Genomic DNA, 17,311 nt, shown 5'->3' with positions numbered 1-17,311 from the left:
TGTACAATGCGGACTGATCTTATCTGTCCATGTACTGGATGGTGGTACGTTACGTTTTGCAGTGATTTTAAATCACAGGTGTCATTTATGATTAGTATTGACATTCGCTTATCAATGTGCTGTTGTCAGATATTTTTGGTTTCTAAATCAAATTCACCTTTACCAGATATGGTTCAGAATCGACTCTTTGGTGTTATTCTGGGTCTAATACACACGTGTTTTCATTTTAGTCCACATGTTTATGTATATGTATCACATATTCAAAAGTGTCCCGATGGCTATAGTGTTAGACAGAACCACCACTCATGTAATAGCCTACCAAACTACAGTAAACTACGTTTATAACGAACACGAACGGATATAACGAACTGGGTTTTTTTTGTTCCGGCCATTTGCTGTATATATGTTTATAACGAACTACGCCTATAACGAACTAAAATTTGTGGTCCCTTTGAGTTCGTTATAACCGTAGTTTACTGTAGGTGTTTCGATTATATTTGACAGTAGGGAGTGATACTGTGGCTGGACTCTGGCCTTAACCCATTGCTCTCAGTAGCTGATAAGTTGAAAATAGATAGGGCTATATTTGCCCTCATAAAGGCAATGCTGTACACAGTAAAAGTTTAAATACAAAAACTCACACATCTGTCCGTGACACTTTATTCAAAATAATCAATATGACTGTACCATGTGCCGTAATGGGCATAGATGGTGTCGGTTTCAAATTGCAACAGGTTACCAGGAAGCGATTTAATCGTGTCATCTTATTTCACATTACAAACAAACACATTAGTCGTGTCTCCTAAGGTACGTGCCCGCTCGGGTTTCTCTGCCCAAATGGGGTTTCTCAAAGTTGTTTCTGTGAGAGTACTATACCAATAGCGTTTCCAGTAAAATGTGATGCCGGACAAATGTTGACATGGTTTGCATGCTTGAATGAAAGATATTTTGAACCAAATGGAATCATTATCATGTCATTTAGTGGTCATAAAGAATTATTTGAGCTTGAAACGCACAGTTGTCAACGCTATTGGCAAAGTAGCTGCGTTTCATAACATTTTTCTGCACTCTTCAAAACTCGGGCAAGGCGGGGTCAGGATAGATGAAGCGGGAATGTACCTAAGTGAGCAACTATTTGCTAACAACTAATGCCCTAAGATACAAATAACTTAACAGTGAATCTCAAGTCATTTTGTATGGTAAACAAACGTCAGTACCTTATATTATTCAATTTGTATGGTTATAAGTCCTGCAAGAATATAACTATCAACATTTGGAACATTTACAGTCTTGATTGCGTATGTGTATGATGTTGTCTAATATTCAATTCATGTTTGGACAGACATAGCGGCAAATTTCTGATGTTAGTCATCTCCCCTGGGCGTCACGTGTTTGAAATATGGTGGTGCTGGAAGTTGTCAAATATTCCCACGGCTGTTGCCTCCCTTTGATGGCAGTTATCAGTTTCCAGTACGGTAGACTTCAGACCATGAATCCGGGTTGGAAGCAGGTCCGAATCCGCCCCCTCGGGAATACCTACAACAATAAGAAATATTCAGATATATGAGAATTCTTTGACAGGTGAAACATTCAAGGAGTTACAAGTACCGGTTGTCTGCAATTATCTTTTCTTTGACCACATGGTACATATTTCGAACATATTCTGTGTATGGTTCTAAACTAATGCAGAAACATTGATACATCTGGAACTTGTTATTTCTATAACAGTACATGCGTGTGATTTGATCAGTATTCCCATGTAAACTGACGTTATCTTCGTGCCACAAGGGAGATCCCTGATAACCAAATTGTGTGTGATGGAGATATCTCGGTTAACGCCGAAGAAACAATCAACTACATATTGATGTATAAGTAATGGCAATATCTACTGATGAATCAGTAAAATTTTGGACGAATTGAACTCTGTTGCGAATGTCATACACATGGTTAATGAAAATTCCACACCATAAAACTGTTCAATCTCATGATGTTACATTGGCTCAAGTGACATCTTTCATCTACAAAATTGTGTCAAATCAAACAGCAAATCATTATGAACCATCACCTTGAGAGGTTTTCATGCATGCAACAAATTCAAGTCAGAGTGATGAAAATGAGACCAGAAACAAATTGACGGAACGCTTTCCTACTATAATACGTACACATTACAGTCAAACACCGTTGTGTCGAGGTTGAAGGGACCTACGTAAATACTTCGAGCTAGCCTAGGTTCGACACAACCGAAAAATGATGAATAAGGATATAAGTGACAAAAAACGTCCCATATTCATAGGAAATCTCTGCCAAAAACAGAGTCGAATGTATCATGAGCATTTGTTTATGAATCCTGTGTTTGAGGAATACACAAGGAACAAGCTTTGACTTCGAGACAGCCGAAAGCTTGACACAACAAAGTACAACACGGTGTTTGTTTAGACTTATTCATTTGCACATTGCTACCATTGAACGATCGTTATTTTATTAGTCGAGATGTATGTAACATCTGAGCACCTTAGATTTGGGAATATTAAATCCAATGGGTATTTATTACATCGAACGAACACCACATCACGGAGTCATGATCAGCAAGGTTGAAGTAGTGATTAGTTCAGTGGGCTGTTCTTATGACCATTGAAACTAATCGCACAAACACATCCAAGACAACATACTTTACAGAAGGCAGATGGGAGTCAACTCATTACGTCTCTTCTGTGTTTCCAATGTAAGTCAACAGTATTCGAACAATTGTCGGCCACGCTGAGAGGGGGACATTATCGGTGTGCTTTCAGCAGGAAGGAGTCATTTAGAAAATAGACACTAAGTGTTTTCATATTTGCTGGTGTTATTGAGTAAACTTTCCGCGCAAAGAATACTCAATAACACAAACAAATCTGCAAACACACAATGTTTATCGACATTGTAAATGCGAAATGCTGGGGGTAATTTTCCACTTCTTGTACGTGTGCTGAGACAGCTGTGAGACGGGCATGACGTCACGCTGCAATGATTTGATCGTCAGAGTACAATGGATGACATCAAATGCCTCCATGACAACTGAATTGAATGTCTGGCAGCATGCGGTGGTAAAACAGACCGAAAGGAAATTGTTAAAATATTAATATAATGAATATGTATGTCCTCATTGCTCGACTCCAGATTTTATAAATGAAACGAATCATCTTCATTTGAAGTACTCATACTTCGGGCCTTGGATCCTATTTTACAAAGTATTACTTCACACATTCCCTTTCGTTGTCCAAAGACAAGTTGCCAGAGGTTTCATGTGAGTGCCCACTGAAGACTGTTTATAACACAGGCAATGTCATACGTGCAACATCTAGGGTTGCCAGAGTCAGAAGCCGTAGAGACTTACAGAATAAGACTGTGAACGTTGATAACATGTGCAGCAAAGCGTCAACAACTTTATCGACCTCCAAGCAAAGCATTTTCTTGTTCGACCCCATCAGGTCCCACACAGACTGCAATTATATTGCGTAGGCGTCGGCTGCACTGCCTCACTGTTTTTTCAATACACTGTTTCCGAATGCAACCCGTTAACTTCTAATCCGAATGTTTCAGTTAGGCAAGTTTAATTCCCTAGCAGAATGTTCTTCGGGTTCTTCAAGAACCGATCAAATATTTATCAAAACATTTGTCAATATCAAATGCTTATTTCATGAATCTGAAAAATGCTTACGGCTAAGAGATGTGATCGGGCATTCTTTTAAATGATTCCTGTGTGTAAAAAGCAGTCTGATCTATCAAAATATACGTGTTTACCCCAGGTCTTCTTTCGTTAATACAATCAAGGAAGGACTATCTTTATATTCACAGAAAGTACTTGAGACAAGTGGAATTAATACCATGTTCATTCTCAAAAACCCAATTTCTTACAAACGTGGTTCAGGACATTCTATCAAAAATGTAAACAATTGTCATCTGAAGATTACTGGGAAATGAATATGTAAAATGATGGACTTCGTCATAGATAGCATCTATGTAAAAGTTTGGGATAGGACAATTCAGGCAAGAAGTAGGCATCTCCATGGGCAGCAATTGTGTTCCCCTTCATGCTGATCTGTTTGGGGCAATCACTTGAAGAATCATGCACACCAAGTTTCGTTTTAATCGTTAAGGCAGCTTTATAAAAGATAACTTTAGATCATGTTTTCAATATGTGTGCAGTTTAGATAAATAAGAGCGACAAAACCCTTTCCATAATCATAAGACTGAACTATCTGCTAAAAGCAGAGTCCTTTGTATGATTCCGACTATATCACAAGCATGTGTTTATGATTCACTATCAAATAGTAAAGATACCAGGTGTTCGAACCATTGCAACAATCGTAGGTGTATCATTGTTTTGGACTTGCGTACCGGGTACCTGCCTCGTCATTCAAACGTGTAAGGCGAGCTAAAACGCAACAGTGGTCACTAAGTAGAGATAATGACTTTATCAGGCTGACAATAATCGTTTAAAGGAAAAAACAGTTAATGAGCAGCATAACATCGTGAGATATCACATTCTAAATGCGTCCAGTTTTTCTATGACAAGTAAAACTTTAGGGTAACTCAAATGTCAAACAAAGGTTCCAGTGGATGTCAAATATTGTTGGTATGTCTTGATACCAAACTTTTGAACACTAGACCTGTGCTTTGAGTTGCTTTTGCTTGCATTGCAGGAATTACATATCTACCAGATATTGACATATCGCATCACTTTAAGTGAGATCTTTCGGATCTTTACTTTACGTCATCTCTGTTGTTAAACATTGGGTAACATGCATCTATACTGAGTACACACCATTTAGAAGGACGCGCAATGTTCCTTATCAATGTAATTTGCTTGAGTCTGTATTTCATTACACAATACCGATGAATCATCGATCAGGGATGGTTATTTCTGTCCCTAAATTCAATAAAGGAGCCTATGAAAAATTTACAACTGTCAGAGAAAGCTAGATATTTGTTCCTCTTTGATTCTACATTCATATCTATTATGTAAAGGCCCAGCGAATCAATTTTTCGTCTTAAAATACGAGTATAAGATGTCATTATCCGCTACAAACAGACTGATGAGCACTTGAAATAACAAATAAGAACAATGGTCGTGTTGAATGAGCATACGGAGTGTTCTCACGGTGACGACGTCGTGGTGCGAGGAGTTACTAGATCGTGTCGAGAGCGCTGTCACTCATGCTGCGATCACATCTCCACGTCAATACCATCTGATCGCCCCAACTCCTGGAACGTCACCGCGCTCCCTGACGTTATCTGTTCTGCTGCGGACATGGATGTGTAAGCGTGCGTGACAACAGCTTAGAATTGTGTGAGATGCTGCGTGGTAATTACGTGCATACTTTCAAAGAATTAGCCGCCTCCTTCGCCCCATCACAAAAATACGAAAGCAATGTCATTAAGGCTGTTAGCTGGAGACATACATACATGGATGCAAGCTATTTCGAGAAACTCAAAAAGGCTCAGCATGTATTGCTCGTTACGGCAGTGACAGTGCCACTCTCGTTCAATTTCTAGGAGAACGTTTGAAGTCTGGGAAAGGTTTGCTCGTTCATTGGGTGTGCTATAACAACATTATAACCGTAATATCTCATCCTCATCACTGTATGAATGTCCAATACAATACATCCGCTGATCAATGTTAAAATATTACGTTTTAAACAACAAATCGATATGTCTTCCCAATGGCATCTCATTTTAAAAAAAAGAACGAAAACTGATCCGAAAAAATATATATATATATACGTGTATTATTTATTAACTTGTGAAAGTTGTCGATAGGTGAACGGAATTTATGCGTACGTCATTGTTTTTGTCATGAGAAAAGCCGATAAAAGATATTCTTGGAAGACATTTCACCTTTTTGCGATCGCAATGATTAAATCTCAAACTTTTTCAAAGATGGGGAGGGTAACTTGTATTTGACATACGTGACGTATTAGGGTAATGAGAAACATAATTTATGGTGAAAGCTGCTTTTCACGGGCCAATAATCCACGTCTACTCTCTTGTATATGACTTGTATGGTATGATTTTGTATGATTTGTCATTACTCGTTAAAGAAAGAACAATCCTTGTCTTGTAAAACCCCATACAAATCGGTCGAGATTGCTTGTCACGCCACAACTCACCGTCACTCACTTCGAATTACCATGCTGAAAATCTAGTGACAGTCAAAACATAGATTTAATTATCACTCACAAATATTTTTCCAATAATAAGTAATGTACGTTGCGAACGCGTAAAGATAAATTCTGTCATTTACGATGGATTCGGTCTCGCGGTTTACAAGTTGGCATAATCCACGTACATCCTCCTATTTACACAACTGAGTCACAATGTTAAACATGGATATAAGAACGCCACGTTGATACAACTGTTAATTACAATGCACATGCTAATGGTGATATGTTGATACAATCAGTCGCGGATGTATTTCTTGAGTTAACAGTAAATATCCGTAGCGTGATCGTTATTACATTTATCATCAATGCCAGTGCACTTCAAACATTTGTTTGCGATGGAACTATGAAAACAAACTCCCACATTGACGAAATAACCTATTTCGGTGAAGATACAATAATTGACATTGTTTGTTAAGTTTTATAGGTTTGTAACATTGCTGTCTCTTGAAATAGAATTATATTGACCAGGTATGGTAGGAATACAGCAACGTTAGACGAAATCAAATGTCGAAATCGTTATTTTTTGTCAGGTAGTCTCCATATGTCGGTGACAAACCAATATCATGTTCATGCAAAAAAAGCAACTATTATATATTAACGGTTGCAGCATGGTTTTCTGTTTCAAAAAACATACTTCTGCTTGACAATGTTGATTGGACTCGATCATGAACATTTCCCTCTAAATTCAAATTATTTATAATAGAACCGGACATTATCATATTCTTTTCTCTTAAATCTAAAGAAAGAGTACATGCTTAAGCGTAAAATGTATACTAACAAACGTGCCAGTAAAACTAGTTTACTGCGGACAAACAATCTTGTTGCCAAGTGCCAATAACCAACAGGGTCAAGCAATCAGCGATTTATACTTTCGATTCCTATCAAATATTTATAACAAAGCAAAGATCAAAGTCATGAGCGCTCATCACACTTTACCATATCGGCAATTCATTTGAATCGATATGACGTGTATGTGACCAAATACGATTGCGTTTTAAGCCAATGTGTTTTTATCAGTATGTGCGCCGGTGGGATTATTTTAAATATTGATTTCTGTTCAAAGTGATATCTTTCTTGTTGTAGTAGGTTTCTTGGCAACATGTCTTTTCACAAACAGTGATACGGATGCTCTTTCACTTGGCGTCTTTGTACTGTAATTAAGACATGTATGACGTTACAGTGCTTTATTGTTCATAACGACACACGTATATGTGATGATTAACCATTGTCAATATGACAAACAATACAGCAAACAAAGCGTAGCTGCACATGCATTAATTTCAAATGAAGGACCGAGGTTAGTTTTCCCTCTCCAGATTCTTAAAGAATACACGTGTCTGAGTCCTTTTTATGCACTGGAAACCTAACTCACAAAATGAGATGGCTTTGTGCCAACACTTATTTTCAGTGATCCACTCATATACTTTTCACAAATGAATGTCTTTTGGCGGATAATCGAGATTGGTTATTCTCTGGTGTTAATGTTCCATATTTTACTACCTCTTATCATCACTCCAAGGTCGATCATCTAGTCTCAGGTATGCTTTTGATAGTCTATACTGAGGATGTAGACCATGTTATTTAATGAAAATGGACCATAGAAATTATCAACTATTTGATATTTTTACGTAAATTTTCATGTACCGATATATTATTTCGTTAACGAAATGAAATAACCAGAGGTGTATAGGATAAATCGCATAGGGACTTTATTTAACCAAATGTGACAGTATGGGGAGTAGAACCAGGACTTTCTGGAAAGTCAATGTCCACAGCACTATGTGATCTTACAATTTGCTAAAGGAATCCTGTCGTACATGATGCCATACAGGCTTTAAGTTGTGACAGACGTCATAAAAACTACATAACTTTCTAGCGCTTTTTTTCAATATGAAGAATTAAAATGATGTCATATCTATTTGCGTAATCTACTCTTGTCGCTTCTGGTGTGTGAATGCGTGTGTTGGTTGAGGTGAGGTGAACTGGGGTTTAACGTCGCGTCCACGATTATTGCATTTATATAGTGTTTTGGGTTGCTTGTACTCGTCCGGACTGATGCCGGTTTATAGTGCTAGCCCACTGAGATACCATGCCGCAGTTTAACATGAATACCCCACTCAGACAGAGTATACTGACTCCGAGCAGACCAGTCCTTGTTTTAGCCCCTTAATGTCGAGCGCCAGACAGGGTAACAACAAGTACGGATACGTGTGTTTATGTACGTGGATAACGATATTGTATTTGTTCCGCAATTCAATTGTTGGAAAACAATTATCACATTGGACATACAAGTACAAGTTGGAACAGTATGAAAAAGTGTGAAAAGAAACAAAATATGTATATGTGGGATCTAAAACAGTTTAAAAAGAACAATATTACAAAAATATGTCTGTGCATTTCGTCAGATCCGATTCAGACACATTCATCATAGAAAATGCATGATAAGACCATTGCGACTTTTATCAGTCCTTCCCACGCAAAACTATGTACAAAAAAACGCCATAAAAAGAGGTCTTTGCTTCTCTTGAAATATTAATACTAGTTTCATTGGTTCCAAAATGTCGGCAAGTCATAAGTCCGCTGTGAGAATGTTCTTGAAACAATTAAAATTCATTTTCAGGTTTTAGTATGCCAGATTACGAAATGTCACTGATATCAAAGGTATTCACAGGGGAACAGAAAGGTTTATGAAAAGAACAATCACGTTTGTATGGGTACCTTTTCAGGATTCTGTTTGCAAAATCGATACAAGGATCATAATGACAGTTGAACCCAGTGTCATCCTGTCTGAGACACAAAGAGTCCCGTTGCAAGCAATTCCAATTCCAATATCTGTTCCCCACCTTGCTCTCAACACCAACACGCTCATCAAGAATTTTGAATAAGAGACATACATGTCTTTCTAAAAGCATTATTATTGTTTATACTTGCATTCTGTAGGACATATATTGAAAGTCCCAGCTGTTGCCAAATTGTTCAATGAAACCACCACTCAATAGCATGATTGGCTGACCATTTCACACATATTTGAACAATGAACAAACTTCCTGCATTGACGGCTCAATCTGTCAGCCACAAAAATGTTAAAAAGGGTTAAATGAAACATTGTAGTGCAAAGATTCATCTGATGATAATCGAGTGCACGAGTTTGTTTTGAGGGTATCAGTGAGTTTCGCGCAATTTAGTGGTTGTAAAGGCGATATGTTCTGTGAACAATTAACTACACAGCACAAGCGATTGCAGCAATGCCTTACGCAGACGTGTGAGAAAGATGCAACGAACCTAGAGTATAGTATGGCTTCGGAATTACATTAGAACGGTGCTTCATCAGAAAATATAATTAGGATGACATTGGCGTCTATCTATGCCGTCTGAGATTCCAGACAGTGTCAACAACAATCTGCCAGCCGACTGAGACATATTAGTACATAACACCCCAGAAACAACCAGTTTTGCTGTCAGTCCGACTGCCAGTATGCATGTAAGCCTGCGTCTCTGTCCTGCGTCTGTCTGCCAGTCTGTGAGTCCTTATCCTTGTTAAACATCACTCAAGTTACTTAAATCTAGGAAAAACGTATTTTACAAAATACTTTAGGCGCTTAACCATCGATTCCTCTTGTACAAATAGTAGGGAACAGAATGCTGATTATCTTTTATATCGAAATAGAAGGCATGAAACCATACGCAGTTAAGGTCTGGACACTGATGGTCAAGTGTTGGGGCATAAAGCTATGTTTATAATGAGGAAGTGTCAGACGTCGGTCAACATTGCCCAAAACAAAAGCGTGTAAGGTCAACGAAGAAATTGATCGGCCGCCCACTTAACAACATAATTAGCAACAAAGCTTTAAAAGTGCTACCAGAAAGTCAAAGGAATATTAAAGCGATCCATTGTTGCAGTCGTTCGTTCATATATTCAATAAACGCATCTTTGACAGCACAATGGGGAAAAAGAGGTGAAGATAAATGAAACTTCAACCTAGGTTAGCCAACATTCAATGTATCTTTCTCCGGAATGACGTTAACAAAATCCAATACGTATAAACCTGTCACAAAATTTCTAATATGAATCCAGTAAAATGTATGTCTTTATTATTTTTCAAAATTCCACATCCCCTTTCTTGCTAGCTCTATCTCTACCACAAGTAATCCCATGAACCCTATTAGAGTCGAAATTAATCATCAAGTGTGATAGATTAACGTCACAACGATACGGCCGTGAATGCTGCATATCTTGATTAAAATCCCCTGCAAGATGCTTTTTAATCTTAGGACAAGCAGAGATCGGTTGACACCTGTCTCCCTCACCCTGAAAAATCAGAATAATCTATCTTTCAAGAAGGGATACATTTGAGATACGCTATCCTTTCTATCCGGCCTTCAGATGGCAAGAGTCATACGATATAACGCTAAGCGTTCAATCGTCGTGATAATGGGTAGGTGGAGCGCAAGGTTGTTTTCTCTTTTCCCCATCATTTACGTGTCCCTTATTAATTTGCCCTCGTTCGGTTTTGACAATGGGGGTCAGAAGTTCTGAAAACTAACTTAAGTAAAATTGCAAGAGAACTTTAGCGAAATACTTGCATCCATTACGACTGACTCTTAGCCCGGGTCGTTTCACATATGCGTCATGTTTCCATAGATATGTTTAAGAAATAGAAATTAAAACAATAGTTTAGTGTACTCAAAAATGGATGCGTACAGATAACGTGAACAGTACCTTTGTTATAAAGTGATCCATTTTTTGTAAACCCTGTACTCTCATCTGAACGTTGATGACATAGTCTAGAAGGGGTAAGTGTTGATTGTTTTCTCACTCCTTGAGACGCTGTAATTTGCACTACAGGTAGCGGCGACCTATCGCTGAAATGTTTCTAACTTATATATAAGCCCCTACTGACACATCCATAGTCATATAATATAATGTGTATTTGTCTAAGTTAGTTCGATTGTAAGGTCTCACAAATTCAAAACCTGCAGCGCTTAGGCCAGGATGCGAAGTACTTAAGATCCTTAGTTTATTTAAGAATGAAATATGAAAAGTATATGAATGGATCACTGAAAATCAGTGATGACGTGCGACGCCATACTACAGCGTCTCTCCAGTGTGGTGTCCGAATGAGACGACATAGGTGTTGAGGTTGCATAATGCGGGTATAAAGCTCGGGCATAACGATACGTTATCTTTTGTTTTGTTGTCCTTATTGCCTTATACCGTGATGAAGATTTGTAAAAAATCACTTCCCTATATTTATCGTACAGACGTATAACAGTATTATCCGAGTTTAGTTTGATGCCGATGAGTTTCATGTGTTCATTTTGTTGTAATGATTGTGCTTCATGATTATTGGCTGATAAGTGCCTATTGCAAAATATACCAAACAAATAAGTGCAATTATATTATTGGATGAAAAGCAGTATTTCAAATAAAAAAATCATCAGATTTGTATTTGATCATATAGTCACTGTATATAAATAAAAGCGACAAAGTCATTTCAATAATCATAAGAAACATCTGCTAAAAGCAGAGGCCGTAGTACGATTTCGACTATTCCATAATAATGTGTTAAGAAATTACTATCAAATAGTGATGATGATCGAAAAGTCGGTTCGATATATCTTAATTACGAAAAGCTGACCAAGTACGAAAGACCGCCGGCTGGAGAAAACGCCTCCACCAGCTCGCTTAAAAAAGAAAATACACTTAGTCTATCAATTAAAACTATCTAACTCTTTAAAAGTTATCGATACGTAAAAGAAGGAACATTCACTCTCTAGTAGACATCATGTTGCGGAAGTGGCGATGATGACATTTGCACGTGCTTCTTCTCGCACTTCCCTCATTATATAAGGACATAGCAGTATGCCTAGAAGACAGCAGTGGCCCATGGAGTTCAGATAAAGCACTGTGTAAATGACTGGCAATCATGGACTGGAATACCATTGCAGTCTACGTTAGTTTTAGTATATACGGGAAGTGAATATTGTTTGATAGAATAACGAGTTCTTTCTATTCCGCCTGAGATTGGCATCAGCTTTTTGTACAGTTCAGGAGTATGTGAGAGGTCAGAATGGTGGCTTGTCACGTACTTTGATTCCTCACTTGGATATAATTAATAAATAATTTACTTGTTTCCGATCAGATTCGTGCTGAAGCAAAAGTACACATGAACCTACATGAACCTACACAAACCATTGCCAATCGGTAATCCGGCGGACAGTCCAGTTATTAAAATTCCTATATGCAGCTATATCACGACGACCTGTAAATAACCAAGTCTGTAAGATTGCACAATATGAACTAAGTCACTGTGTCTGACTACCGGTGCATTATAATCTCGCACATCTAAAACAAAAGAAAACATAATAGTGAACGAGTATTGTTTTACGCCGCTTTTAGCAATATTCCAGCACTATCAGGGCGCTGACTTGTTTGATACATGTCATCGATCCCAATTGCGTGGATCGATGCTCATGATGTCAATCACTGGATTGTCTGGTTCAGACTCGATTATTTTACAGACCGCCGTCATATAGCTGGAATATTGCTGAGTGCGGCGTTAAACAACACAACAAACCAGTTGTCGGACTTTCATTTTTGAGTATGTTAAGTCACTGACTTTGTGTGCTGGCGATTAGGTGCCCTACTCTGAGATTGTGGTTTCGAATCCCTGATGGAAAAAACTACTACAATGTGAACTTAACTAAGAAAATGTTATCCAAAATATAACTTATGGCCCTTCCTACCTGGAATTCTACTGATCCAACTCACATGCGTCTAACATTTCCATACTGTACATGTCATCACTTTTCATAGACACACAGTCATTTGGTTCTTATGCTTGAATTCATCATTTCATTTATATAACATAACACATAGCTAAATTATACTTTTAGGTTACCCGTCAGTTTATGAATAGCGTTTGACGTTATTCATTCACCATTATAACTATTACACATTAGAAGTGTGCTGTAATTGTCGTTATTCATTCACTATTATAAGCGTTACACATTAGAAGTGTCCTGTAATTGTCGTTATTCGTTCACTATTATAACTGTTGCACATGAGAGGTGTCCTGTAATTGTCGTTATTCGTTCACTATTATAACTGTTGCACATGAGAGGTGTCCTGTAATTGACGTTATTCATTCACCATTATAACTATTACACATTAGAAGTGTGATGCAATTGTCGTTATTCATTCACTGTTATACGTGTTGCACATTAGAAGTGTGCTGTAATTGTCGTTAATCATTCACTATTATACGTGTTGCATATTAGAAGTGTGCTGTAATTGTCGTTATTCGTTCACTACTATAACTGTTACACATTAGAAGTGTCCTGTAATTGTCGTTATTCATTCACTATTATAAGTGTTACACATTAGAAGTGTCCTGTAATTATCGTTATTCATTCACTATTATACGTGTTGCACATTAGAAGTGTGCTGTAATTGTCGTTAATCATTCACTATTATACGTGTTGCATATTAGAAGTGTCCTGTATTGTCGTTATTCGTTCACTACTATAACTGTTACACATTAGAAGTGTGCTGTAATTGTCGTTAATCATTCACTATTATACGCGTTGCACATTAGAAGTGTCCTGTAATTGTCGTTATTCATTCACTATTATACGTGTTGCACATTAGAAGTGTGCTGTAATTGTCGTTATTCATTCACTATTATACGTGTTGCACATTAGAAGTGTGCTGTAATTGTCGTTATTCATTCACTATTATACGCGTTGCACATTAGAAGTGTCCTGTAATTGTCGTTATTCATTCACTATTATAAGCGTTACACATTAGAAGTGTGATGTAATTGTCGTTATTCGTTCACTATTATACGTGTTACACATTAGAAATGTGATGTAATTGTCGTTTTTCATTCACTATCATGCACGTTGCACACTATTATACGTGTTGTAATTGCCTATTCTATTTATATCCACAGATGTTAGTATGAATGGATTCAAGAACAAAACTTAAATAACCTGACTGGCAAATGAAAGTATACACCCATGTTTGTGGTGGCTAGAAATGAAACAAACAAGAAACAATTATTCGATGATGATGTATTTGATACGGGTATTATAGTCGTGTTGTCTACCTTACGTTTGCAGTTTTTCGGCGACTGTTTTCAGCCCAGTAACGTTTTTATAACGTTTATGATTTTTGGGTCAAATCCAATTTTCAAGTGTATATTTTCTTTTGCCCGGCAGTTTAGAAGCCCCGTGAAAAATATAGAGTGCAATGTCCGTTGACTTAACTCCAGTTCCTTAAATGGAACTATAATATTCATAGTTTCACCATTACCAGTACTAATGAGAACGGGTGGCGTCGATGGGGGTAGCCTAATAGTAAAAGCGTTCGCTCGTCAAGCCCGAGTTCGATTTCCCAAATGGGTACAATGTTGGAAGTCCATTTCTGGTGCCCCACGCCATGATATTGCTTGAATGTTGCTAAAGTCTGCGTAAAACCGTACTCACTCATAACAAGATGATATATCGCTCGTAAAATTAGAGTTTTAACGATATTATAATTGCATAACACGACTGTAAAAGTATGAATGAATTAATCGACATAAGTCCAAAACACAAATAACCACATTGTATCTAGACTGTCAGACAACTATTATTTTATTATATACAAACTTTTTGCATTGTTAGGTTTTAGTCCAAGAATAGTGAGTTATAACTTCATACCCCATAATGATAGTGCGTCATCGCCTTGTGAGAACATTGCACGCCCACGGGAAGCACCCACTGAACACATGACAGAGTACGACCAACTCCCTATCAGTATCTTAGGAAGAAGAAGAAAAAAAAAAGAAGAAGAAAATTGTTTTATTAAAGTGTCACATGCTGCAGTACTAAATATATGGACATATAAACATTTCATTAAAAAAACAGCACCCGGCCAGTTGGCCTACGAGACACTAATTACATAATGGTACATTTAAAATATATAAAAAAAGAAAGGAAAAATTAGTTGCAACTTTGTATATTACTACACCCACACCAACACCCACACCCACACCCACACCCACACCCACACCCACACCCACACCGATTCACCCACACACACATCCGCATTAAAATCCCGCTCAAAGCATTCAAACAGGTAAGCATACAAACAGGTAAGCATACAGGACGCTCACAGCAATCTCATACAGGACACTCACAGCAGTCTCATACAGAACACTCACAGCAATCTCATTCAGAACACTCACAACAATTTCATACAGAACACTCACAACAATAACTTCATATAACTTTATACTCCATAATGATACTGCGTCATCGCCTTGTGAGAACATTGCACGCCCACGGGAAGCACCCACTGAACACATGACAGAGTACGACCAACTCCCTATCAGTATCTCAGGCATAGACTATGTACTGGTAAATAATTAACCATTCCGAAAACGTGTGCTAATTACTCTCGCATTAACGAATCAGTAGATTAAGAATTTACCGTTGTCGGGAGATAGGGCGGTAACAAACCATGACAACATGTATACGAAAAATGTTTTCACCGTACACAAGAACACAAAACATCTTTTATATCCTTAGCTTAAAAAGACTAAGATCAATGTTTTATGTGCTTCTCCTACCTGGGGGTAAGCGCGTTCATTCGGTATCACTATGTGAGATCAATCAAAGAGTCTTCTACTAAATCAGGATACTGCTCTTAATGATTTATACATTGTAGCTAATCACAACATAAAATGTGCACCTCTACCCCCAAGTTCAGCGATAACTAAAGGTTTCATTGTTCTTTGAATGACGAGATAGAATCACCAATCAAACATATGTGTCAGGTTATTTCAATTCAACTTTTTCTAATTTCGATCCGATGTGTGATAGGAAGAAGTTCACAAAATCCGTGTCATTGGCCCAAGTGTTTTATTCTCACGATGACAGAAATGAGTGTTGATATTAAGACTACTTTCTACTAAACGTTTGTTTTTTAAGAAAAACTATTTGCAGTTAAGCACGAATTCGAACAGTTGTGTGAGTCAGATTATGTTCATTTTCATTCATATCTACTGGAGCAAGTTTGCACGTCTGTATTCCAGTCAAACGCGGTAACTGTATCAGTTTTGTTTTAAATCAACACGTAATACTGCTGGGGAGGATTCCTTAAATTTCTCTTAATAAGACTCCACGTGAGAGAGAGAGAGAGAGAGAGAGAGAGAGAGAGAGAGAGAGAGAGAGAGAGAGAGAGAGAGAGAGAGAGAGAGAGAGATTTACGCCCCTCCTAACATTACTCCAGCCATTATCACGACGGAACACGAAGAATTAGCCCTGCGCCATAACTGTGAAATATATATATGAAGTTTTTACTAAAAGCCTATGCAAAACTAGATCAAACAGTTTCATTGATGCCACATGAAAACAACAGCAGATGAAAGGTTTTTAAGAAAAGATATTACAATTATTTCAATGAATTTTTTTCACAGATGAAGCGATAGTCTAACCAGGAATAGGCTTCACAGATTGTATTCACATGAGGACTCGAACCCCGGTCTTCGGAATGACGAGCCAACGCTTTAAACATAATGCTTCCTACCTCCCAGCTAGTGCGCCATAAAGTAATGTATAACGAACACAACAACGGTTAGACGTGAACGATATATCGGTAATCGACATGAGCGAGTGAGTAAGTAAACATTTACGCCGTTTTCAGCCACATCATTGAAGGGGATATCAAGTACTGTACACAAGTTGGTAATTGAAACCGGACCATTGGTGTGATGGATAGATGGATCGGTGGTCAGACTGGGTGACTTGCATGATGGAATATCATCGAACGAGTACCCGTCGACATTGCTCATAATATCAATCACTCTTTGGTCTTTTCCGATTATTTACAGACCGCCGCCACATGGCTAAACTGCTGCTGAGTGTGTTGGTAAACAACAAACAACGCCACCGTACTTAAAGGCAATTACTAACTTAGTTAACACTGTGTCATTGCCAAACCACAAATCTCTGGGATCTACTGAAAGCTATTTACGATGTCTGCTGGTATATCTTAATATTTTTTCATTGCGTAACTGAAACTTCCATGAAAGTGAGTGCACAAATACATTTGAAACTCG

The 17,311-nt window shown here is 37.8% G+C and overlaps 1 protein-coding gene across 2 annotated transcripts in view; it reads right to left on the bottom strand.

Moving 5' to 3' along the window:
• Positions 1–644: 644 nt before the first annotated feature.
• LOC124135815 overlaps positions 645–17,311 on the bottom strand; it is a 30,941-nt gene continuing 14,274 nt past the window's right edge. For both annotated transcript variants that reach the window (XM_046501389.2, XM_046501390.2), the window contains exon 3: positions 645–1,536. In XM_046501389.2, the coding sequence (XP_046357345.1) occupies positions 1,461–1,536 (76 nt within the window). In that variant the 3' untranslated portion in view covers positions 645–1,460. The remainder of the gene's footprint in view (positions 1,537–17,311) is intronic.

The sequence above is a fragment of the Haliotis rufescens genome, unplaced genomic scaffold, assembly GCF_023055435.1.
Source record: "Haliotis rufescens isolate VD_foot unplaced genomic scaffold, xgHalRufe1.0.p SCAF_4, whole genome shotgun sequence".
NCBI lineage: Eukaryota > Metazoa > Mollusca > Gastropoda > Lepetellida > Haliotidae > Haliotis > Haliotis rufescens.
Note: the sequence above shows the minus strand (reverse complement) of the source record. Positions and strands in the feature narration are given on the sequence as shown.